The 25,291-nt window shown below is 53.6% G+C and overlaps 4 protein-coding genes across 4 annotated transcripts; 2 read left to right on the top strand and 2 right to left on the bottom strand.

Annotated features, from left to right (window-relative positions):
* Positions 1-489: 489 nt before the first annotated feature.
* GCG54_00010120 (NFX1-type zinc finger-containing protein 1) lies at positions 490-6,682 on the bottom strand (the record flags this gene model as incomplete). The annotated part of the gene is given in 6 exon segments (XM_045410051.1): positions 490-1,842; positions 1,945-2,015; positions 2,065-2,235; positions 2,251-2,287; positions 2,298-6,600; positions 6,666-6,682. 6 exon segments carry the CDS (start codon positions 6,680-6,682, stop codon positions 490-492), a joined length of 5,952 nt encoding a protein of 1,983 aa, XP_045259086.1.
* A 1,526-nt stretch (positions 6,683-8,208) lies between these two features.
* Positions 8,209-9,858, top strand: GCG54_00010119 (Leporins efflux protein lepC; the record flags this gene model as incomplete). The annotated part of the gene is made up of 4 exons (XM_045410050.1): positions 8,209-8,533; positions 8,586-8,619; positions 8,668-9,250; positions 9,304-9,858. 4 exons carry the CDS (start codon positions 8,209-8,211, stop codon positions 9,856-9,858), a joined length of 1,497 nt encoding a protein of 498 aa, XP_045259085.1.
* A 767-nt stretch (positions 9,859-10,625) lies between these two features.
* On the top strand, positions 10,626-20,926 carry GCG54_00010118 (uncharacterized protein; the record flags this gene model as incomplete). Its single annotated transcript, XM_045410049.1, has 9 exons — positions 10,626-10,972; positions 11,030-12,846; positions 12,969-14,463; positions 14,517-17,248; positions 17,316-19,072; positions 19,123-19,216; positions 19,279-19,405; positions 19,453-20,092; positions 20,150-20,926. The coding sequence occupies 9 exons, from the start codon at positions 10,626-10,628 to the stop codon at positions 20,924-20,926; spliced, it is 9,786 nt and encodes a 3,261-aa protein (XP_045259084.1).
* A 1,028-nt stretch (positions 20,927-21,954) lies between these two features.
* GCG54_00010117 (uncharacterized protein) lies at positions 21,955-24,826 on the bottom strand (the record flags this gene model as incomplete). Its single annotated transcript, XM_045410048.1, has 2 exons — positions 21,955-22,596; positions 22,709-24,826. 2 exons carry the CDS (start codon positions 24,824-24,826, stop codon positions 21,955-21,957), a joined length of 2,760 nt encoding a protein of 919 aa, XP_045259083.1.
* Between the last annotated feature and the right edge of the window lie 465 nt (positions 24,827-25,291).

Genomic DNA, 25,291 nt, shown 5'->3' with positions numbered 1-25,291 from the left:
CATTAGCTACGCTCTACATTCTATGGAAAGTTATGTTTTTCTCAGCAATATTACTCGATTCCCTTCAGTCTCAGAGGTGATATTCCTATCAAGAATGGCTGCATTCGTCTGTATCAGTACTTAACGCAATTAACTGGGGAGTCAGCAGAATCTATCAAGAAGCCCAACAACATCCATTAACATAAGACCTATAACTTCCTACAGTTGCGCACGATTTAAATACAAGCCACAAATCCAGCACGTGGAGGGTTTTAGTACTCGTATTCGGAGGTCTATACTTAGTCGCAGGGAGTGACTTTTCCAATTGAAGACCGTCTTACATGCAACAAGACATCAACTTTCTAGTGTCTCTTCTAGTGATACACAAACATTCTCGTAGTCAACCCCCCGTTCAGAAAGAAGAATAAATGTGTGCAAGGATGATAGTGTAGACTTGCCAATTTATTCAGAGAGTGGAGATCCTAACTACAAAGCCCTATCCAGATTCACTCAGCTCATGTCGGTTCCGACCTCCTCAATGTCATTGGCACGCTGGACTCCCTCGGCGAACTGATGGCTTTGCCCACCGACCGGCTCTCCACACTCAGGACATCTCGCGGTCTCCATTGCCATGCCGCATTCCCCAATAGTGAAAGGATGCATGTTGGCACAATAGTACCAGTGGCCTGTCCCTCCAAACTCTTTGGACATGGCCTTGTAAACTGATCGCAGTTCATCGTTTGAAACATCGCTGTAGAATACCCCATCATGCAGCATGCGCCATGCCGTCTCATACTCGCTTTGCAGCGCTGAGACTGACGGGTTATCGCGTATCTGCTCTTGAGCAACCTCGAGATATTTCATTCCAATCTGGCGGATCTTTTGTTTTGCCTTGAGGCTCTTGAGCCTGCCGTCTTCTTCACCTTTGTCTTCTTCTGTTTCCAATCTAGTCGGTGGAGGGATGAATGAGGAGAACATGCCGACAAAGATGCGCGCCTCTATCTCTTGGCGTACCAAAACCTTGGAGGATGCGGTTTTGATGACTTCGAAACAGTCTTTGATGTAAGGAATCGGGTCGACCTTGACAGAGCTGGCGGTGCCGCCTTTGGACTTGCGGCAAAGGCTGAGGTAGTCGGAAATGATCAGCAGATCGCACCGTAAAAGGAGAGTTGTTGCTTGGAGAAGGCTCCCCAGTTGGATCACAGACTCGTCGAAGCAGAAATTGCCAGTCTCTCTTCGGCGGTTGTTGACATGTCGGACCAAGTTTGCCACTCGCTGATATGGTTGCTCATCCTTCTTGACCTGTTCGAGGAAGAGCAGGATTTGCCGCCGTATCATTTTGATCTCTAGGTGTCGGGCACCTGAAGTGAGTTTGAACACCTGATCGATTTGTTCTTGTCGCGGACCCCTCAAGTCGTATCCCTGCTCGCGGGAAACGGGGAAAGAGAAATGCGTTAGATCTTTCGATTGTAGTCTCTCCTGCGCGGCGAGAAACGCTTCAGATAGCTCCTTCCACCTTCTATTCGACCAATCGATGAATTTCTTCGTTGACTCGTCGAGAATTCCGCGACGGACGATCCTTCCATATCGAGACATGTTTCTCAGAGACCCGCGACAGTCGGGGCATGCTTTGATGTTAGTGACCGTGAATGGCTGCGAGCCGCCTTTGAGGGCGACCGGAATTCCTTCGTCGGAAATTCCGTAAAAGTCGCTGAGGCCCATTTGCCCATCCATTGTCGAAGAGGTCCAGAAGTGGCCGCAGTCAGGGAAGATGCAGGGGTCCTCATCAAGGTCTACTGCACAGTAGTCGTCCATGATGACGAGATCAACAACTCTCGTCTTGATCTCATCCGATGCGCACTCCTGGCAGTACCTCTCGTCGGGACAAACTTCTCCACATACAGACGGGCCTTGTTACAGTCAGCGACTTGTATCTATTGGCCATAGAAGGCGTGTCGGACTTACATTGATGACCACATGGAAGTTCTTTGGTGCATCTCCTTGAACATGGTACCCAGTCACATGGTGCAGCACATCTGTTTTTCTCTTAGCCATTGCAAAAGCTTTTGGTCCATCTCAACTTACGGCATATTGCACTGGGAGTGCGGGCAACAGGAGGCGCATGTCTCCTCTGCGCAAGGGGGGCAGGGTTCGTTGCATGGTTTGCCACACTTCGAATGAGAGCACCGATTCTCGCATGGCGAGGTGCAAGGCGGACACGCTTTTCCATAGTGACAAGTCGAGCGGCACCGATGACTGCATGTTGTGAACTGCTTCTCGCAGAGTTGCTGACACTCCCTGTGGTTCTCTTTGATGACTTCGCCGTTCACTCTTTCCCGACAGGCGGAACATCTTCTGTTGCACTCATGCCCGCAAGATAGGACGTCAGCGCATTTGGAGCTGCATAAGTAGGTTGATGCGGCCACATCAACATGACAAGCCACTTTCGGTGTATGCCCGCATCCAGGGACAGTCTTCTCAACTATGACAGAGCATCTGATGGACTCGGGATTCTGTGCTTTCCAGCACTCGATTGTGTCGATGGTATGACCGCATGGAAGCTCGAGCCCAAGCCCATTAAGAATCTCCAAGCAGGCCTTGTCGCAAGGTTCGCCACAACGCTTGCGGCAAGGATGATCGCAGTGCTCTTTTGGTCGGGCGCAATCTTCAAGGCACTTGATGGCGTTGTGTAGGTGGTCGGCATGGCATGGCCCAGTACACGAGTGCCCGCAGCCCAGCCTGCGGTCGCACCGGAGCTGGCAGCCCCCATCGGGAGAAAACTTGACGAAGTGCTCCGGGTGGGACACCATTCCCTTGTTGCTTGGGTGTCTTGAGCACTGCAATTCGAGTTCTTTGCCAAAGTTGCCGTTTTGCCGAAGTTTGGTAATGACCTCATCCCACATAGCCACGGATGACGCAGTGTGAGCGTTGCCAATTATGTACATACCATGCCGTGCTCGAGACAGGAGAACGTTTATGCGGTTGGAGGTGCTGAGGAACCCGCATCTTCTCTCGTTGTTGCTTCGAACGAGAGAAACAACCACGACATCAGCCTCTTCACCCTGAAAGTTGTCCACGGTAGCGACCCGTACCCCGTTCAGCATGGATGACTTGGCTGCGCTCATCGTCTGGGCGACTTGTGCAGTGGGGTCCGATGAGTTGATGTTGGCAAGATCGTCCAGATCACGTTCGTTGACGACGATTTGCATGCTAGAGCCAAGCTCCTGTCGTAGCTTGTTCAGCTGTCCCAGGTAGGGCGTCAAGACTGAAATTGTCCCAGTCTTGTAGACACCTTGCTTGAGCAAATGTGAGACGAGCCCACAAGCCATTTGGACCTCAAAATCATTGGCGTATGAAGTTTCAATCAACTCCGAGTCATACTTTCGGCCACCTTCGGGGCATTCGTGGTGAAGCCAAAACAGCCTCTTGGAAATACCACAAACTTCAGGATAATCCAACACAGTGGGTGAGTTCTCTAAAGATGGGTAAGTGGATTGAACCAGCTCTGAGATTGAGGGATGCATGCGTCTCTGCGTATCGAGAACGCTGAAAGGAAGGCCCGGGGTGTTCGGCGTGGTGGGATGAACAAGCCTTTCAAAAAGGGACACGTCGAGGGAGTACTTGACCCCGGCTGGATTGGCCCGTTGTAGCCTCCAATCCTTAATCTGCGGACGTAGTTGAAGGTGATCCCCGATCAAGACTGCATGCTCTATCGTCGGGAGGAGGGCAGTGACTAGGTGTGCCTCGAGAACCTCGCCCGCCTCTTCGCACAACAGGACCTTGCTTTGCACCCGCCGAAGAAGGTCAAGATTTCTTGCAAGCCCAGTCGTAGTAACGCCGATAATGTTAGCCTGCTGGAGGCATCGTAGTTCGGTGGCGCTTCTGACGCGGTCGCTGCGCTGCCGTCCTTTGTCGTATACATCGTGCAACTCAGACAGCACGTCCAGGTCACTGTCGAGAGCTTGCCGCGCCCAGTCCCGATAAATGAGAGTGCGCTCTCGGTGGTTCATTTCAGACAATCTTCCTTCATAAAGGGCACTGAGAGGGCGATCGGGCGTGTTGATGTTCCAGCCGCCATGCAACCACCTCGAAAGGCTGTTCTTCCGATTGTAATTCACCACTTCATAGCCTTCGTCGACTTCATGTGGAATTTGAAGCTGCCCGAACAGCTCCTCGTAGTGATCTCGATGGTTTCCTGCGAGAAAGACCTTGATCTGTCTATCAACGTTGATCTGCTGATAATTCTTTAGTTCATCAACGACCTCCATTGTTTCTGTATGGAGATCCTCTCTGGTATCGTAGAATGCGCCGACTTCAGCTGCCGTACGGGTGATGCCCTTCACGACCTCTCTCAAATTGACACTCTGAAGTCTGTCTGACTTGGATCTAGATCCGATTCGAATGATGTTTTGGACCTTCCCGTCAATCAAATGCTCCAGCAACTGATCCAAGGCATGGTTTGTGTAGCAGACACAAATTATCGGTCCCAATTTGGCTTTGGACTTGTTGGCGAGCAACACCTTGATGAGAGCCTCTCCAGTGTAGCTCTTGCCTGTGCCAGGGGGGCCTTGAATCAATGCAAACGATCGGCCGAGTGAATTGAGAATGGCCTTAGACTGAGTAAAGTCCAGAGAAGAATGTCGGCTCAACTCACTCGGCTCAAGTGTTTCGCCGGGTGTGAACGAGATATCAGTCCCATCATTGCATACACAACTCAAGTCAAATGAAAAACCAGAACGCCGGGAGTAGAGAGGAGGTGGAATATCAACAGCGTTATCTCTTCCATGCATAAGCAGAAGGTCCTGGAAGGGTAAATCGAGATTCTGCGACATTTTCTGTAAGGCCTTCAATGGGGGTGCGAAGGCGGGTAAGAGAATTGAAGGGAATTCGAAAAGAAGCCGGCGTTGACCAGTAACTCCAGTCTTGAACCATAAGAGGGACGCTTTGACGCTGTCGGTGTCGGTTTCCACGAGCCTGAGGTACACGAAGGCGTGTTGGCGATCCTCGGGTAGGCTGTAGTATGGCTCTTGTTCGTCATTTTCGTCCTGTTGACCGTGCAAGTCGTGGTTCCGTGTTGTCCTGTTGGTAGACCTGGAGACCTGGAAAAACAGAACACTGCCAGCCTCATCGAGGATACAGACCAAGGCGCCATCCACCAACCTCTTGTTGTGCATCCACCAAGCTGCTCTATCTGCTTTTTCCAACACCCTTGCAGCACGTGGTTGGTCAAACCTGACGATGAACTCGAGTCCTGACCACTCTTCGAAACAAACCTCCACAGGGGTAGCTTGTTCGTAAATGACGACCCTCGTGCGCACCTCACGAACTTTGCTGTTTGTCTTGATGCTGGTTCGTATTGCTTCACGAAGATCATGCAAGGTGTCTTCACGCAATAAGCGAAACTGCCGATCCAGGAAACCCCGCAACCCCTGCAAGTGATGCTGATATGGGTTTGTAGTCGGTAAATACTCCTCCCTTGACGACATAATCTCCTCGTGAGTGGGCATCAGCTTGATGTCCTTGATGTCGGCATGGTCATTGTCGTGTCTTCTTCCGTTCCGGGAGAGATTACCAGGAAAGTCCTGAGTGAGGATAAAGTCGGCCGTTGCACCCGTGGATGTTGGAATGTGAGAGGCATCAGGGAGAGATTGACCGATGTCAAGACGACGGCGAATGTATTCAAGAAACCTGGATGCTTGAACAGTGTAGAAGGCATCACCCTCCGCCCCGAAAACTTCGAGTCGCAGCTGGATATCCTTCACGATGGATATAACATGCTCGTTGATCATATTGGAAGTGCTTGTTTCGATGACCCTGGCAAGCACCTCACAGCTGAGCGAGATAGTTTCTATACTAGAAATTGTTTCACCTTCCCAACTAATCTCAGCCCAATGATCAATGATGTGGATGATGAAGCCGAAGAGCAGTTTGAGTCGGGTAGCATTGACGCCTAGGAAGATACGGTAGATTTCGGCCACTTCTTGTTCCACAACCACTGAACCCACTACGCTTGAGTGGGTGACGATGAGAAAGAGGGGATGGATCCGGTGTTTCAAGAGTGAAGCTTTCTCTCCGAGTGTCGCCGACGTGGACAAAGGCTCGAGAGTTTCTTTGATGAGAGGCAACCTGCGGCCGGAGGCCATTTCTTTGATTACGTCTTGTGCAACGCTGGTATGATGCTCAATCAACTCATGTGCCATTCGAAGGTAGTATCTGGTGTCGCGGTCTTCGATGATTGACGGCAAGGGGCGGAGCCTTCTCCATGCTTGGAGCTTATCTCGCTCAGCCTCGGATGGTTTGCTTGATGTGAGGCTGAAAGGGATGGTCGTCGTGGTAGACCTATTTTCTGGGGGCTCGTCCCGACCGTTCTGTGCAGTCGAGCTGTTGGTTCGCCAGCCTTGCTGATACCTATCCCGTCCGTTGCCTCCGAACGCGGTGGATCTCCAGTCCAGCTGATTTTCGCCATGGCTGTTTTGTGCATTTGATCGCCAGTCTTGATGGTATGAGTCTTTGGCATTGCGATCATGCGAGAACTTGCATCTAGGTCCGAAACCACATGTGCCGTTCCTCATGTAGTATCGACAGGGTTGAGACGGAGAGAACGTCGCAGAAGAACGCCATCTAAATGGGGGTGATGTTAGTTTAGCGTTTGAGACTTGTGACTTGACAATAGGATTGCTTCTCACCCTCGGTCTGTGGCCATATTGTAAGTTGGGATAGATGTTGAAATTTGCGGCTCTAGTGAGTGCAGATATTTGTTGTGAGTAATGAAGCCGACGGGATCTCCGAGTGCGAGGTGTGTTGGTTTTGTACGGATAGCATCACATCACAAGTGGCCTGCAAGCCGTCTCAATGATGGCGGACTGCCCCGCATGTCTTCGGTCTGCGTCCTAGGATAGCAATAGACTCGAAGTCTAAAAAGTCACTGAACACGCCAATGTGCAGGGGCAATGTTAATGTGTGGTGTCTAACGACAGCAGCCACATTGCGAGAAGCATGTTGGTGCCATCTGTGCCAATGAAAGATTAGCTCAAGGTCGGAGGCCGACCACAAGAAGCAAGCAAGCAGCTCTCTGACTGGCTGCAAGCTAGCGGACAGGGGAAGCGACAAGCACCCAACAGGTTGGGATGTTAAAGTGGCAGAAATGCATGGAATACGAGGAGTTGGAAATATGCCTCGCGGCCAGATGCTTGACTTCCAGGTTCAAATGCCCCCGAATACAGCCCCAGCCGCCGTCAAACGTTTGTTGGGTGGCTGAGGGGGCCAACAAACGGGTCGGGTCACGATGCGGTTGCTGCCATGGCTCAGTGATGATCCCGGCAAACGTTCATCTTGGCTGTTGGTGTTTAGCGATGTTGGCGTCCACTTTGGAGCTGTGCGTCCTGCTTGGCCGCATATCAGGCCTTGCAATGACGAAGTGAGGTTCGAGGGATGACTCCGACGATGTACCTAGGTAGTTGGGAGATGTCTCGGCCGAGACTTCTTAGTCATCATCGATGTTGTCTTCCGTTGGTCTGGCTTCAATTGGGGGGCTTGGCTTGGCCAGTGTGTGCCGCGCGGGCCGGGCCCCCGACCTGCCGGAACCGGACCCGGCCGATCTGCCGGAACCGGACCCGGCCGATCCTCCGGCTATTGAACTGAGCGCATCCGGTCCAATGCGGTCCAATTGCAGCAGTCTGCTGATGCACCACACCAACGGCTATTGAAAGAGGACTGCGGGGCCCGCAAAGTCGACAAACCCCGGAGCAGGATTCTCACGTGCTGCTCTTTGCGCAATTTCGGGCAAGGATTTCCGATGGGTGAAATTGCAAAAGTCGAAAAATAACATGAAGCGTCGCTTCTGCGTCGCATCGGCGTCAAAGTTACCCCCACTCAGGGACACCGACCCCGGCGTAGTACTACTGTCGTTTATCTCAGAAGGGGACTAACCCCGGCCGAAACCAACCTGGCCGATGGCCGGTGGAAATGTCGACATGTCATGACTCAGGCGCCGCTTAAATAACCATGGGTGGTCGCGCGTGTGGCCTGCGGGTATTGTTTTTTGTTGTTTGGTGGATGTTGATCAAACACTACAAGCAACTCGACATATCGCGTGTATTGCGGAATTGTTCTTATGATTAATTGAGTCATAAATCTTTCTTGTTAGACTGACGGAACCATGAAGCCTTGAGACTTGAGCTTCCCGACCGAAAACCGTTCATTCACGCGCTCTTGGCAGCTAACGGGGCCATGGTCTCCCCTTCACCGCCGTCATCGGAACCAAACCATGATGCCGAGAAACAGACTCCGCAGGTGACTGCCGTCCCCGGCAGCAAGGTGGAGAAAGACGGGAAAGATGCAGAAAACAGCGGGGAAGCGGAGGAGCCTGCGTTTTTCTTGTCGCTGTCGTCCTCCTCCGAGGATGACGGGGCCGATGAGCCACGCGGCGGCGCCGCGGGTCCGAGGGCCGAACCGGAATCCGGAGGTGTGGACCGAGTCTTGAGTCGGGCGACTACAGCGTCTAGCGTCGGCGAAGGACCGCCGCCTGATGGAGGCGTAAAGGCTTGGCTTGCTAGTATGTAGCTGACGACCTCAATCTAGAAGTGTCTTGTGTTAACTTAAGACAGTCTTCGGCACCCATCTCGTCATCATGAATACATGGTAAGTCTTGTGGGTCTTCTTTCCTTCACTCAGAGCTAACATCTTCAGGGGCATCGTGAACTCATACGGCGTCTTTCAACCCTACTACACCACTACTCTCTCCCGCCCACCATCCGATATCGCCTGGATCGGCTCCTTCGAGGTGTTCCTCCTCTTCTTCATCGGCGCGTTCACTGGCCGGCTCACTGACGCTGGCTATTTCCGTCCCCTGTTCATTGCGGGCTTCATCCTTGTAGTCTTAGGGATGGTCACGACCTCCTTCTGCACACAGTACTGGCAGTTCTTCCTCGCTCAGGGTATCTGCATGGGCCTCGGCAATGGCTTTTTGTTCTGTCCCAGTCTCTCCACGGCATCGACCTACTTTGACAAGAAGAAGGCTCTTGCCCTAGGATTTGTGTCGATTGGTAGCTCGACTGGTGGTATGATCTACCCTAGCATGGTGAGGCAGCTGCTTCCTAAGATCGGCTTTGGGTGGACTATTCGGGCGATCGCGCTGGTGCAGATGGCGACGTTACTTGTCACGTCTCTCATCTTGAAACCTAGAATCAAGCCAAGGAAGGCTGGGAGTCTGGTCGAGTGGGCGGCGTTCAAGGAGTTGGAGTACACTTTCTATGCCCTTGGATCATGGCTGGTAGGTTTCCCTGCTGTTGGCAGTGACATTTGGATGCTAACCTGGCGCAACAGAACTACCTCGGCGTTTTCTTCGCATCATATTACATCGCCTCGTACTCCCGCGACATCGTCGGACTCAGCTACACATCTTCGCTGAACCTCCTACTCCTCCTCAACGGCACCGGCGTGCCCGGGCGACTCATCCCAGCCTACTTTGCATCCTACTACATCGGCACCGTCAACATGTTTATCCCCATGTCGTTCATCTCCGGCGTCATGATGCTCTGCTGGCCGGCCGTGTCCTCCGTCACGGGGCTCTACGTCTGGACGACCTTTTACGGCTTCTTCACGGGGGCGATCCAGAGTCTCATGCCCTCGGGCATCGGCACGCTGACGGCGGACCCGAGGAAGCAGGGGACGCGGATGGGCATGACCTTCACGCTCATCTCGTTTGCGGTGCTCATCGGACAGCCCATCGCGGGCGCCATCATCTCGGCCGAGGGGGGCAAGTATACGGGGGCGCAGGCGTACGCCGGGGCGTGTATGTTGGCGGGAATGTGTTTCCTCATCGCGGCGAGGATGGCGAGGGCGAGGAAGCATGGCAAGTGGTTGTGGATCAAGGTTTGAGAGGGCTCGTGAAGCATGTGCTGGTATGGCCGGTGATTTTGTGATGGAACCCTCTTGTAGGAGCTAATGTAGCATTTCTAGAATTTCAGGTGATTGGTATTGCGTTTGGGTATCCTCATGGAGCCACCCTTCGTTCTTGGGGAGTATGAGACGGAACTGAGCAACATCGTGTGCTTACGAAAGACAGGAAGACGTTGGAAGTCAGTTATTGTGCGATATTGCTGTTTCTGGTCGTCGTCCCTTTTCTTCGTCGTCGTCCCTTTTCTTCGCCGTCGTCTCTATTACTGCCGCTGTTGGTGCCTTTGCTATCTTTTCCGTTGTTGTCTCTTTTCTCTCGTTGGGTCGGCCTCCTGCAGGGCCGTTGGTGGGCCGTTTGTCGACTTGGACAACCTTAAGGCAGACAAGGACCTACCCACCACACGTCGGGAAGGCAGGCACTCTCCCAGGCAGCTCTTGCCTCGTCCCAGAAATAAAAGACCTACTAGACAGCATTGCACGCCCAGAAAAGGGCACCAGCGGACTAAAGTGGGTCCTCTGCCTTTCCAGCTTCCACACGACACTTCGTCGACTTCACCTTCACCTTCTCTTTTCCTCCCAGACCCTCGTCGCGTCTTCACCACCATTCGATTTCCCGTGTTGACGTCTTTTTGAGAACCGCCTCCCATCTTTTGTAACATTCCCTTCCCCCCAAAAAAAACACACTACACACAAGCATACGACTCCAGATTCCCACAGCATCCCGAGCCGAGCGGCTGCAAACGCCCAAGATGGAGCCGGCGGCGGTCAACGACGCGCTTTTCAACCACTTGGTTTTGCCCGCTCAGCTTCCACAGCGCCAGGAACATGATCGACAGCTTCGTCTCGTCGAAGGTGCTCTCCTCGAGCGCCTCATCGGCGCCGCCAGCATCATGAGCGGCAGCGAGACAGACAATCCCTCCCACAGCCATTGGCAATCACTTCGCCAGACCCTTATCGCCTGCCAGCAAGTCAATCGCGCCGGAAGAATCGACAAGTCCAGCCTGGTGCGTCGTTTTCAGAACCTAGATCCTTCGGGTTGCCTCATTCTCCACGTCGAGAGTCAGAATGCTGGCTTGATCGTCCGCAGAGCCCAGGAGTGAGTGTTTGCACCCCATGCATAGATGCAGCTTCCACGTCGCTAACAACCTTGCAGTCCCATCTTCAAGGATTGCGTCGTGTTTGAGGCCTTCGAAGCCTCTCCTCGCAACGAAGACGTCTTGGCCACCAAGGCTGCCCTGGTCTGGGACTTCCCGGGCATCGCTGTTGCGGTGCCTTACACCACCTTCAGCGACGAAGACTTCCAGACAAGCGTCGCGAGCTTCATTGAGCAGGCCTCGCTTGAGAACACCAAGACCTTTGCCGCCCATACGTTCAAGGCCGGCGCCATTGTCTACGAGTACCGCAACACGGGCGATCCGTCAATCATCACTTCTATGCTCATGGCAATTCTCGAGGAGAACGGCCGCAGGATTGCCCCCATCCTTTTGCGGAAGCGAGTACGGGACGACGTATGCTGGAACAGAGCTGAGAAACCCTGGCGTCGGCTCCCTCTGTGGTTGGTCATTCGCGTCGGTATTCAGCGGTATCTATCCACGGCATTGGATGCAGAGTCGGGTCGCCTAGAGTACAAGTTCTACATCGCCGTCGTCCTGTCCAAATTTCTTGACGAAGCGCCCAGCTACAACATCGGCATTGAGAGAGTGCACTTCCTCAAGAAAAAGATCTGCAGACGTCTGGTCAAGCTTGACCTCGACAAACAGCGCTGCGTCAACGATTCCATCGTCTCTCGCTACGGTTTTCTCTTCGATTTCCTTGGACCCAAGTTCAACAAGTCCATTGAAAACTGCAACAGGGTCTTGAATGTCGCTTTGGCTCAAGAGAGGGCCTCGTTGCACAAACACATTCCACTGCTACCGCGGAAGGCCGCGGATGCCGATCTTCGTTTGAGCCTTCGGATCAGCCGTGCTCATCTCCATAACGCCTTGGAACGATTCAAGATGCCTCGCCATCGACGAAGGCAGCAGACAAGGCCCAATGAAGGTCTTGCGGAAGCCGCCAAAGACCATCTCAGCCACTACGCCCAGTCATACCACAAGCTGATTGATAGAGAGCTTGAGCTTTCCCACATGCCCGGAGAGACTTGTTCCGAAATCGCAAAGCGTATCACGGACTACGCCAACATGGCTGTGCCGCTCTACGAGGGCAACCCCGAGCAAAAGAGTCAGATGATCTTGACCATTATGGAGATGTGGCAAAGGATGGACGCAATTGCCTGTCACTGGTTTCCCCTTCTTCAGGAATTCCACCCTGTTCTACATCCGCAGATGCTCGATGTTCTTCTTCTGCCTCAGTATACCGACATGGCTCGGCTGAACACGCTCCAGCTCCTTCTTTCAGCCCGCGTCAAACGCGCAAATAGTGAACGTCGGAACATATTCGAAGACCCATCTCCAGGATGCTTCGGTGAGCGATACTACTCTGAGTCAGCAGACGCGTGCGACTTGAAGCAGTTACACGAATCAATTGTGGAGGTGGCAGATGATTTGCGAGCTTCAAAGGAGTCTGAGTGGAAGAAAAAGAGCCAGAGGTACGACGATCTAATCCGGCAGATCGACACCAGTGTTTGCTCGTACCTGAGAGATGACTTCGATCTTTTGGGACGTGAGCAGCACGACCCAAATTGTCCCAGATGCTCCAAGATGTGGAGCGCCCAGAAAATGCGGATTGCCATCTTTGAGGACCTGCTTCCCTCGGACCCAGTGGTCACGCGAGCAACAGTCTTTGAGCTTGCCTGTCCGAAGGAGTTTGCAGTGTACCGCGAAACAACTTGGTGGATTCTCCGGCAACTAGCCGCACCGTTCAATGACGAAGGAAACCCACCTCGTTGTTTACTCAAGGACAATCTGCAGCTGAAGCCGTTCTTTGAGCCAAACCGGAGCAAGGTTGGCCTAGCATCTACCACCAAGCCATGTAAGTTCCTCCCCACTGTCAATGCCACCGCCAATGGTTCACCCCCAAGTGATGTTCTGCTGTGATTGCGCCAGAGGCCGGGCCTAATAATGAAGTCGCCATGCTAACCTAATTGTCGTCAGTCATTACCACCCACTACACCTCAGTCCCATTTCCAGTTGAGTGGCAAGGAGGCCGCGAGGGCGTCTGCCGTCCAAATGGGATGAAGCTGGGAATGTTCGACGAAGGAACATGCACTTGGCCCGGAAGACTCAAATTTCGTCCCACCTTTGCGCACCACGTGGCTCTGACACTCCCAAAGTCCTCGCCTTTCAGCAAACTGTTTGAGCAGAGGTCTTTCGCCCCTGGTGCCCCCGGACCATCCTCCTACGAGATCATGGCCAGCCAATGTAGCTGCCCCGCTGGCGTCAACGTTCATGAATACCTGGCGATGCAAACCCTGATGTCCGGGAAGGCACAGCGCTGGCTTGCTCTCTTGACCGAACTCGGATCCACGAACTTGAACTTCTCCAGCGAGGTCACTCTGCTGGTGGTTTCCAACCTTGTGTGTCAGAGCGGACCAGCCGATGACGACGGCATCAGCGGCAATGACAGCGGCGGCGAACGTGAAAGAGATGTCCTGCGGAAAGTCCACAAAATATTTCGCGAGGAGCAATTCTGCGATCGTCTTGTGGAGCAGCTCATCATTCGACTGGACAGCTTGGAGGCCAATTGGCGCGAGACATATCTGATGGACGTCGTCATCACCATCCTTTTGCGCACCCATACCCTCACTGCCACGAATCCCAATGCCTCGCTGAAAGCATTGAGCGCTCTCATTCGAGCACGTCAGATTTGTCTGCGCTGGGTGGAGATGCTGCGAGCAGAAACATACAAAGAAAGCGACACAGAAGCAGCTCGAAGATGCCAGCAGTACGCTTTGTGGGCGGCGATTCTCTGCAAGAGAACATTCGTTATTCATCGCAGCCAGGCAACCCTTTTGGACGAGCTTTCTCTCCAAGCATACATCGAGTGCTGCATTACCGTGCAAGACAACCTGGTGGTGGAAGTCGGCGCCCTGCCCCAGGTACTCCAGCATGCTGTTGTCTCTGACTTGAAACTGTCATATCGTCTCGCATCTTTGGTGTGCGCCTCCATCATCCAAAGCCCAGACGTCTTTCGGTTGGCTATTCGAGCTGTCTGGCCCGAGCCCGAAGATCGCCCCCGGCAGATCTACAACCTGTGCTCACAGCAGCCCTCATGGGTCGCGTGCGACATCCAAGAGAACGAAGAAGGCAACCTTGTTCAAGTTCACTACAACTACGTGCAAGGGCTTCTTCTGGTCGACAATAAGCCTCTTGGAAAGCTACCCAAAGCGCCCGAGCATATAGAAGTCCTGAACGAGCTCTTCGGTGATCAAGCCCTACTAACGTTCCCGTCTACCCAAAAGGGAATGGACTACACGCTGTGCCTCACACCCCGAAATTATCGTGTCGACGTGGGATTTGAAGCCGGAAACATGATTGTCCGCGCCACCAAAGGCAATCAATATCTCCAACTCATTCCAAGAGAAGTTTTCCGGACAGAGACATCGTGGGATCTTCCAGGACCGCTGTTGGACGACTGCTGGCATTGGCTGTAGGTCTCTCCCCCTCTTCCTCTTTTAATCTATCTTGCTAATGATATGTTAGTGATTTGAAAAGCGGAAAAGTGTTCATCACTCACACTACCGACATCTGGAACATCCACCTTAGGAATTGGACGCTCGATGTGCATCGCGGAGTCTGTCAAAGATCCCGAGGAGCAGCAGGATACGACAAAATTGTCGATACCTACAGCCCTCTGTTCAACCGTGTGGGCAGAATTTTTGATGGGTTTGAGCACAAAGGCCAGATTTTGGTGTATCAGCCAGCTTCAAGACATTTGGAAGTGGAGATCAGAAGACTTCAGCTTCTTTTCTATGTCAACCCTCGTCAGGTCCTCCAATCACCCCAGCTTGGTTCCGAGATCGATCTGGATCAGGACGCGGGAACGTGGTACGGGCTCAGTAGCAAGCTTGTCTTCCGGAACCCGCGTGATCCCTCACAAAGAAGCATTCTGGTTCCTGTGGGACCATTCGAAGCCAAGCGAATCGAAGGAAAAGACATCATGATCGCTTGTACACACCCTACCGATATGTACGGGCGGTTCAACATCAACAAGTCCTTGGGAAGATTGGATTGCGCGGCGGAGCCAATGCTACTCTACATGAAAGCCTTGCTGCATGCCTACACGTCTTCCGTTTTCCCTGATCCCCTCACTGGAAGAACGGGCACAGAGGAAGCCCTTCAGTGGTTGTCTTCCGGGGTCTGTCAGCCATGGCAGGTTCTAGGATCTGCCCACGTCAACCTGCTTGCAAAGATCGCTCACCTGAGCCCTCGTCATGAGTACTATCCGGAAGATCTCCGAGTGATGAAGACGGACATGTGGGACGATAGTGCTACTGAGAGTATTCAGCATGAGAGATTCAGACCTCTTGTTGAAAGGATCTTGTCTGTATCCGACGAGCTTCATACCTTCTCGCTTCTCACCTCGGATACTAGCCTTGCCGCATTACCTGCGCCTGGAGATGACCATCTACGGCATAGGGCCGAATCACGGAGACAAGTCTTTGAGCGATGTTTCGATGACAGGACTGAGCCACTTGGCATCTCTGACCAAAGGTATCGATCTCGGGACTGTCCTTTGCCCTCCAATACCCGGCACTGCCAAACCCTAGAGATTGCTCACCTCATTCGATCCTGGCCGGAGCAGCTTTCGACAACATCATCTCTGGCCATTCAGTTGTCTATGGGTAGTAGTGTTGGAGGGTTTAGAGAGGCTTATGACAGGGTGTCTCTGACTGATCGTCTGGGAGTTGACGTTTTGGAGAACTGGGGGTCTCTTGTCAAGGCATGCCGAGAGCAACAAAGCCCGTTTGCTTTGATGTTTGTTCTGGCGCCGATTGCCTTCAGCTTCAAGGTGGATATGTGTTTGATCAAAACATTAGCTGCCTTTGCTATGTTTGACGAACTCAAAGTCATCGAGCTTCCTATGTGGGAAAGGTACGAGAACTTCAGACCGAACCAGCTGCCTCAGCTGGAACAGTTGATGCGCATCATTGCGCTTCACAAGATGCCACCGCCAAAAGATGACGGGGAAGAGTTGCAGCAATTTGCCAGTGCGAAGCAGTTACGCAAGATGAGAGAACAGAGAGACGCCTGGGAGCGACGATCAGATGAGGATTGCAAGTACTTGGCAAATTTCTTGCTGTCTCAATGGCCGTGCGAAGAGCCAGGGGTTGCGGAACTTGATAAATCTCTGCTTGTCGATGTGGGAGCTGCATTGAAACTTGTCAGGGTTGAATGGAAGCGACTCTACCAAAACATGGATCTTTCTATTCATCTCGATGCTGTACAAAGCGTGTTGGACCGCAAACAGTCCGATGTCGAGTACGAGGCTCCAGTCTTCATTGCTTCCGAGGAGCTCTTCGAAGAGCGTCTCCGAGGCGGCGAGATCTTGCGATTGAGAACAGATCTGCTGCAAAAGACGTTCCCAACCTTGCAAAGCATCGATACAGAGTCAAGAAAGCCTAACAGCCAGCCCGCCAAAGTTGCAACCAAGACAACAACTGCTGTGAACGAGGCCCGCCATCCAGCCCACATTCGGAAACCCATCACCTTGCCGTCCCCCAACGTCCGAAGCACCGGAACGAATGTCCTCGCCCCCAGCTGGATGTCTTCAAAGACTGCGCTTATTCCTTCTAGTGACTCGACAGCTGAGCTCAAGCAAATGGTCGCCTCGTTTTCTAAGTCCCCCTCGATGGTCCGCCAAAAGTACGGAGAGGATTTGCAGAGGAGTCTGGATGCCTTTGTGACTAGGAAACAACCCAAAGACTCGAAAAATAACGAGCCAACTGCCTTTGTGGCAAGGGAGGCGTCCTTATCGCTAATGTCTATTCAGCGCCGATTCGAGAAGATTCGACAGGCTCTTGAGAAGCCCGATGATACTCATTCGTCCCAACAGCTGTTTTGGCTCCAGGCTGGACAGTTGTGGCCTGCAGTCACTCACGTTACACTGTTGGAGCAGCTGAGATCAACCGCGCAGCCCATCACGTTCGGTAAATATGCGAAAGAGACGTTGATTGACTTTGGCCTGGCAATTACGAATACGCAAAGAGACCTCAGAATCAATGATTTTGTTCGTCGAGGTGATGCTGGACGGTACAAAGATGAGATGAGCAACCAGGGACATTCCAACTGGCAGCCTTGCGACCACCCAGATTGGCTGCTCTTGGAGATTGAAGCGAACCTTCTCATCCGCCCCGATCAGGTCGATGTAGCACTGGCTACAATCTCTCCCGCCTCAGGAAACAATTCCGTTCTTCAAATGAACATGGGTCAAGGTAAGTTGACTGATTATCTACGTCTTCTTTCCATCTGTCGCTGAGTGGCATACTGACTGTATCTCAGGCAAGACATCCTGCATTATTCCAATGGTTGCCGCAACGCTCGCCAATCGACAGAACCTCGTCAGAGTGGTTGTACCAAAAGCTTTGCTCCTTCAGACCTCACAATTACTTCAAGGTCGCCTAGGTGGACTGCTTGACCGTCAAGTGCGCCACCTTCCGTTTTCCCGACGAACACCCACCGAGGAGCATATCATTCGGGCGTACCACAAAGTCCACCGAACTATGATGAAGGAAGCAGGAGTGATGGTATGCCAACCCGAACACAACCTCTCATTCATGTTGAGTGGATTGCAGCGTCTTCTTGACAACAGAGTTCCGGAAGCTGGTCCCATGATCAACGTTCAATCATGGCTTCGCACTCGGTGCCGTGACATTCTCGATGAGTCCGATCACACATTGGCTGTACGAACACAGCTCATCTACCCCTCTGGTTCGCAAACTACTGTGGATGGCCATCCCTCACGATGGCAGGTCACTCAAGCTATTCTACGACTTGTTGATCGGCATTCTTACGGACTGACGAGTGCGTTCCCCAACTCGATGGAGGTAGTTCGACGGCCTGGTGGTGGCTTTCCTCTGCTGTTCTTCCTCCGGTCAGATGTCGAGGAAGAACTCATTCGCGGCCTCACCGCTGACGTGTTGAGAGGTACTGATGGTATCCTCCCGATCCAAAGTCTAGAAGCTGCCGACCGTCTTGCGATTCGGGAGTTTCTAACAGGCAAGCCCCGGGACGTCACTCTGCAGCGCATTCGTCAACTCTGTCCGGATCGGCCCGCCGTTCGCCAGACAGTCTATCTTTTACGGGGAATTCTGGCGAATCGGATATTGATGATGACTCTGAAGAAGCGATGGAACGTTCAGTACGGTCTACACCCTCTGCGAGACCCCATCGCTGTGCCATATCATGCGAAGGGTGTTCCTAGCGAGCAGTCTGAGTGGGGACATCCAGATGTTGCTATTCTGTTTACATGCCTGGCTTTCTACTACGACGGTATCAGTGTCTCGCAGCTCACCCAGTCGTTGGAGCACCTTCTCAAGTCCGATGATCCATCGGCTGAGTATGACAAGTGGACTCAGACCACCGAATCGTTCCCCGAGTCCCTCAAAGCATGGAACTCCATCAACGTAGATGACGATCTGCAGCTCGTTGAGATTTGGAAGGCTGTACGGTACAACATGACGACCATTGACTACTTCATGAACAACTTTGTCTTTCCCCAACACGCTAAGCAGTTCAGAGTCAAGCTTCAGTCCAATGGATGGGATATTCCGTTATTCACGGTCGACACTCCCTCCTCAAACGATGGAGACAGCCAAGAGATTTCCAGGGCTCTGACAACCGGATTCAGTGGCACAAATGACAATCGTACGATGTTGCCTCTGACGATCAAGCAGGAAGATCTTCCCGGCCTATCTCACACGAACGCCGAGGTCCTGACTTACCTTCTACATAAGCGATCTCGTGAGTGTCGCAAGATTGAAGGCTCCGGAGGGGAAAGAGCGACTGAATCAGACCTTTTGCAAGAGCTCAGGCGACGGGACATTAATATCCTGATCGATGCAGGAGCTCAGATCCTGGAGATGGACAATGTCACTCTTGCAAAGAAATGGCTGGAAGTTGACCAGCGGGCTTTCGCTGCTTTGTTCTTTGACGAACAGAACAAACCATGGGTTATTCAGAGAACTGGCAGAAAGACCCCGCTACTTGCTTCACCGTACGCAGATGACCTAAGCAGATGTTTGGTGTACTTGGACGAGGTAATTTGACGGCCATGTGTTATGTTGGAATTTTAGCTGAATGACTCTAGGCACATACTCGAGGAACGGACCTGAAGTTTCCCCCTAGTGCTCGAGGCGCACTTACTCTCGGCCTCGGTCAGAGCAAGGACCATACCGTTCAAGGTGAGTGAAGGAACCCATCTCCATGTTATGGTTGTGGACAGAGGCTGACCCATCGCCAACAGCTGCAATGCGACTGAGACAGCTGGGAACTACCCAATCCGTCACGTTCTTTGCTCCACCTGAGGTATATCAAAGCATCCTGGATTTGCAGTCCAAACCTCTTGGCGCCACTGTCGACTCTCACGACGTGTAAGTACATGAATATACATGCACTGGGCCACACTGACCGCGCGCAGAATCTGCTGGCTCTTGGACAACACTTGCGATGGCATTGAGCAATTGCAGCCACTGTACTACGCCCAAGGCATCGACTTTTGTCGGCGCATGCAGGCCACCGTTGAACATCCCGAGTTCCTGCGAGACAAGGCCCAAAGGGAAGACTACCTGGTCACAATCAAGCAGAACGAGCAATTCAGCCTGCAGCAGATGTACGAGCCCAAGCGAAAGGTGAAGGGCACTGGCGAGTTCCGAGCTGGTTCGAACCTGAAGATCAGATCTTTTGTCAAGGAGCTCAATACGAGACGCAAAGCATTCCAAGATACGGGTCGGGCTGTTCATGCTTCAGCTCTGCAAGAGGTCGAGCAAGAGCGAGAAGTGGCATTCGAGGTGGAGACTGTTCGCCAAGTCAAAAAGCCCCTGCACTACCCAGCGCTGTCGTTCCCGGGCCTTGCTCAAGATATTGAGTCGTTCGCATTGAACGGAAGAGTTCCCGCTGGATCTCAGAGCTTCGTGCCAGTTCTCAAGTCGCTGGCAAAGACGGGTACCGGCAAAAAGTTCAAGGTCGCCGATCGATCAACACAGGCACGGTTGTTCGTTTCCACAGAATTCGAGCGAACAATCAAGCTCACCTTTGACTTGACGAATGACAATTTCCTGGTAGGTGCATTACGCAAATCTTTCATGTTGACGGCAGTTCTGACAAGTGATTTACAGCGCAATGTCAATTGGATTCTTTGGAGCGATGTCACTGGCGTCGCTCTCGTCGTTGTCCCCGAGGAAGCCGAGATGCTTCTGCCTCTTATCAGAAACAAGGGCCCCAAGCATGTGACACATCTCATTCTATACTCGGCTCCCGTCACCCGCAAGATGCTTCATTTCAGCAAACTTGACTATCTCAGCATCCCGCCTCTTGCTAACGACTGGGAAGCGCCAATGTGGTTGAGGGTTGAGTTGGGATTATACGCCGGACGGCTCTACTTTGAGTGGGACGAGTATGCAGAGATATGCCGCCTTCTCGGTATTGATGAGACTTCTCTTTCCGAGCACTTGGAAGAGTCTTCTGATGAAGACCTGGAGAGGGCACAGCGTGACGGAGCAGTCGAATCTAAGCCGTCGGCCAAGCCAGCCAAGACTGGTCTGACGCCTCGTCCGTTGACATTTTGCCAAGAATGGCTTGCTGCTCGACGCCGTGGTCAGGACTTTGTCTCCACCCCTATGGGGTTCATCGCCCAAGGAAAGCCTCTTCAGGCTACCCACCCTTTCTTCCGCAAGACTGATACGGAGAAGCATGACAAGCTCTTCGTCCCCATTAGTCGCCAGAAGGTTCAGCAGGATGCAGATGATCAGCCTCTGGATGATTTTGGTCTGGACTACATGGGCGAAAATGAGAACGCAGACAGCGATGCTGACGACGACGAAATTGAGTACAACGAGTCGGAGATGGGCAGCGATGGCGAGGACCCTCAGGCGGAGTCGGATTCGGAGTATTGAATTAGTCGGATGGGATGCTTGCTCACAATTTTGCTGGATCTCTCGCGACAAGGGATTGCAACGTGGAATGTTCTTTCATTGCTGTTCGGATTACTTCTGTATGATACCACTTGCTTGCTAGCTCAGATCGTCAATTGTCTGTTTTCACGATTTGTGGTTCTTTCTGGTCAGCCCACTTGTTCAATACTAGTGATGACGGGCAGTATGACGACTGTGAGGACCAGTAGGCGACCTCATTTTATCGTTTGCTTCGTACAAGACACTGGTGACCCCGGTACCTCCACAAAGCCTGCGTTTCACATGCAAGGCCATGATTCTGCGATTCCACGTTGAACTTCAGCTACTGATGCCCCATAAAGAAGGCTCAGAGGCCTCGTTCCTCGTTTGCTAGCACACCATTGTAGTTTGAAGTCTATGGCTGCGATTTCACGTAGAGATGATGAGTTGCGTCCCCCACCCCCTGCCCTCCAGCTTCCTCGCCCTTCTGACGATTCCATCGTCAATGTTGTTGGAAAGGAAGCCATGATATGATGTTGAAACATACGGGTCAGCAAAGACATTCGAGAAAGATCCTGGCGGAGCGAAGCTCCAGACCATCAGCATGACAAGTTACAATTGAGTTGAGACGATTGGAAAGGATGCCAGCCGACGTGAATCAAGGCAGAACGGCGAGGCACTGGAGCAGGAATATCAGGTAAGGAAGACCCAGTAGTACGGCGAGAAATGAAGACGATGCAGGACGACGATGCAGGACGACGATGCAGGACGACCATGCAGGACGATGAAGCAGGACGATGAAGCAGGACGACGAAGCAGGACGACGAAGCAGGTCGACGACGACGAAGAAGAAAAGAGAAAAGAGACAGCAGAAGCAATGGACCTCCAAAACAATTCATTTGACATGCTAGTAACATACATCAGGTAGGTGCATTTGGCCCATTTCCTCCTTTCTCATGTTCCGACTTTCGCGAGTCTCCCAAGAAATCCTTCACATCATCACTACACAGTCGTATCATCCTCCCGCGAGATCAAAGGTGCTTGCTGACCCGAGACGTCTTCAACAGCCTCATGCCCAACGAGGTCCAGTACCAGACGGGGCCATTGTCAATGGTGACAGCGTCCACCCCAGTCTGCTGGCGACAGGTAGCTGACTCGCAGTCGTTCTTGCTCCAGCCGACAAGGAGGTCGTCAGCCCACCAGGTGCGAGGTTCGCCATCCACGCGAAGTGTGACGGTGATGGAGCTCAGACCAGAGAAGCCAGTGGCCTTGAAAACGGTGAGAGGGCACTCCTTCATCGCAGGGCAGGAAGGCACCCAGGCAGTCTGGCTGGCGAACTCCGTCTCATTGCTCTGTGTAGCGTTCCACTGGTAGCCCGTGAACGTGAACTCGCAGAGCTGGCCGGTGATGCGAGAGTCGCAGCCGAGATTGATGCCGTAGAAGTCGAACTGGAAGCACGGAGATGATGCCGTCTTACCCATGCCAATCTGGGCAGTGTCGCCAGAGAACCCAGATGTGTTGGAGTTGGAGATCATGGGAGGCACGAACTCGACAAGGCGGCCGCCAGAGGAGGGCAGGTACGGGTCCGAGGGGGGAGGACCGACCAGGAAACCCTTCGAGAACCAGAAGCGGTGGTAGGGGTTGTAGACGGGGCCAACCGAGAGGTCATCGAACTGCAAGTCTTGTCAGCAATGGCCGAGGACGCCGGACGACAATGACGGCAAAGACGCCGCCAGACGATGAAGGACGACGCCGGACGACGAAGGAGACAAGGAAGAAACTTACGTCCAAGGAGAGCGTCCCAACCTCAGTGGTTCCCGTGCACATGGGGGTCGCAGCCGAAATGGGGGCAGTTGCGTTCAGGAAGGCGCGACGTTCGAGGGCAGCTGCCGTTGCGGTTGGCGTGGTTGTAATTACCTGAACCAGAGTGCTGAGCACCAGCGAGCTCTGGACGCTGCCGCCACTGGCAACCACGGTGCTGGCAACGGTGCTGGCAACGGTGCTTGCACTCACGATGACGCTGGCGCTGGCACTGGCACTGGCACTGGCACTGGGAGGGCTGCCACCCGCGGCGTTGCCGGGGTCTGCCGGGCTCACAGTGATGACTGAGATGGAGGTGACCAGGGACTCGAACGGGAAAGAGTAGGTGGTCGTGGCTTCCGAAATGACGTTGACCAGTGTGCTTGTGAGCAGAGAAGAGCTGGTCTCTGTCGAGCTGGGTTCTGCGGAGCTGACCACCGTCGGCGCGGGCTGCGGTGTGAGGGTCGACGTGCAAGAGCTGGTGCTCGCTGCGCCAGGCTGAGTAGAGCCAACGGTAGTGGCAGCGTCAGTGGCAGCGTCAGTTGGAGCAGCAGGTACGGCCGCATCGGTCTGGGCAGTGGGCCACAAGGTGACCACAGAAGGAGAGCCGAAAGGACCAGGAGAAGCAGTTGCTTGCGCTGGGTCACTGTAGCCCCCAAGAATGCTGCCGGGAGCAGAGCCAGCAGGGACAGTGACGGTCACAGGTGCTGCGCCAGCGGGATCCTGAGAGCCGGAGCCAGCATCTGCGCCAGAAACAACTGGGACGGTGACAGTGACGGGTGATGCATTGCCAGGACCCTGAGAAGCAGAGTCCGAGCCGGGGCCTGAGCCGGAGCCAGCTGGAAGGGTGACTGTGATCGCAGAAGGAAAGCCAGCTGAAGGAGACGAGTCGCCATAGCCACCGGGAATGGAGTCGCTCGGAGGGACAGTCTGAGTCACGATGGAGCCAGGGCCGCCCGGAACACCGCCGCCAGGAGGAGTGTCAGAAGTCATGAAGACGGTGACAATTGAGCCAGCTGGAGAGGAGGTGCTTGGCTGAACGACGGTGATAGTGGAAGGGCCGACAGGAACAGCTGGTCCGGAAATGCCAGGAGACGAAGGGTTTGGCTGGATGACAGTGATCGTGGCAGGGCCAGATGGCGAAGAACCAGGGGCGCCAGGAGACTGGATGACAGTGACGGTGGCAGGGTCAGACGGGGCAGAGCCAGGAATGCCAGGAGGCTGAATGACAGTGATGGTAGCAGGCTCAGACGGGGAAGAACCAGGCACTCCAGGAGATGCCGGAGGCTGTGAGCCGCCAGTCGCAGGAGGTTGAGGGAATGTGAGAGTGAGGGTGGCGATAACAGGAGTGCCTGCCGTGGGGTCCTGAGCATCTGCCGGCATAGTGTAGGTGGTGGTAACGACAGTAGCAGGTGGAACACCATTGCCAACGCCCGGAGGGAATGAAGAAAGAAGTGTCTGAAGAGAGTAGGAGAGACTGCCATCAGGGCCCGGGACCATTGTGGGAACGACAACGGTGCTAACAGAGCCACCGCCAACGGGAGCCCCAGGGGTATTGCCAGAGTCCGTCGCAGAGGGAAAGGTGACGGTGAAACAGGTGACGAGAGTGTCGACTGTTGGAGTGCCTCCCGATCCAGGTCTGGTGTTGTACAGAGTGGTGCTGAAGACAACGACGCCATCATCAGAGTTGGTGCCAGGGTCCGTAGGGTTCCAGGGGAAAGAAGGAGGAGTCTGTCCAGCAGGGAACGTGTAGACTGTCGTTATTCCTTGACCATTGCCTCCTGGAGCGCCGGGGGTAACTTGGCCGCCAGGGAGGATGGTAGCAGGAGGATTGCCATCGACGTTGCCGGGGACGCTGGCGATTGAGGAGTCGGGAGTGGGAGCGATGTAGACAGTGGACGTGATGACGGGGCCAGACTCCCAAGGCTTGGGGCCTGTGTACTGAGAGCTGCCAGGGGTGTAGGCATCGATAGTGATGGTAGTAGGAGGGAGAGAAGTGGGCTGGGCAACGACGGGGATGTAGACGGTCTGCGTGAGGGTAGGGCAGGTTGAGGCCAGGGCAACGCCCAAGGCCGCGAGGCCGCCGATGACTCGGGCTCGCATGTCGACGAAGACGCTGAAGGACGCTAAAGGACGACGAAGGACGCCAAAGGACGAAGACGAACGTCAAAGGACGAAGACGACAGAAAAGACAGAGACAAACGAGGGCGGGCGCCAGAAATGAAGGATGGGATGAGGAAGAGAAGAAAGTCAGAGGAGGACGGCAGAGAGGAGGGGTTTAAATAGATGTGGGAGAGGGGGGGTGATCGAGGGGCAGAGGCAGAGGCAGAAGGGACCTCGTTCCTCGACCTTGCAGTTTGAAAGTTCTGAGAAGGAAGCTTCCGGGTCACGGGAGGAGCAGGTGGCAGGCACGCACACTGCACTTGCCAGCCTCATACTCTGGATGGAAGGCACGGCGAGGAATACGAAGGAGCCGGGCAAGCACGAGCTGGCGGAAGGAGAAAAAGGCATCATGTCAAACACCGAGGAAAGCCAGAGTACATGATGACACACTTTGCAGGCCATTGA

Source organism: Colletotrichum gloeosporioides, assembly GCF_011800055.1.
Source record: "Colletotrichum gloeosporioides strain Lc1 chromosome Unknown consensus_82, whole genome shotgun sequence".
NCBI lineage: Eukaryota > Fungi > Ascomycota > Sordariomycetes > Glomerellales > Glomerellaceae > Colletotrichum > Colletotrichum gloeosporioides.
This window is presented reverse-complemented; position numbering and strand designations above follow the sequence as displayed.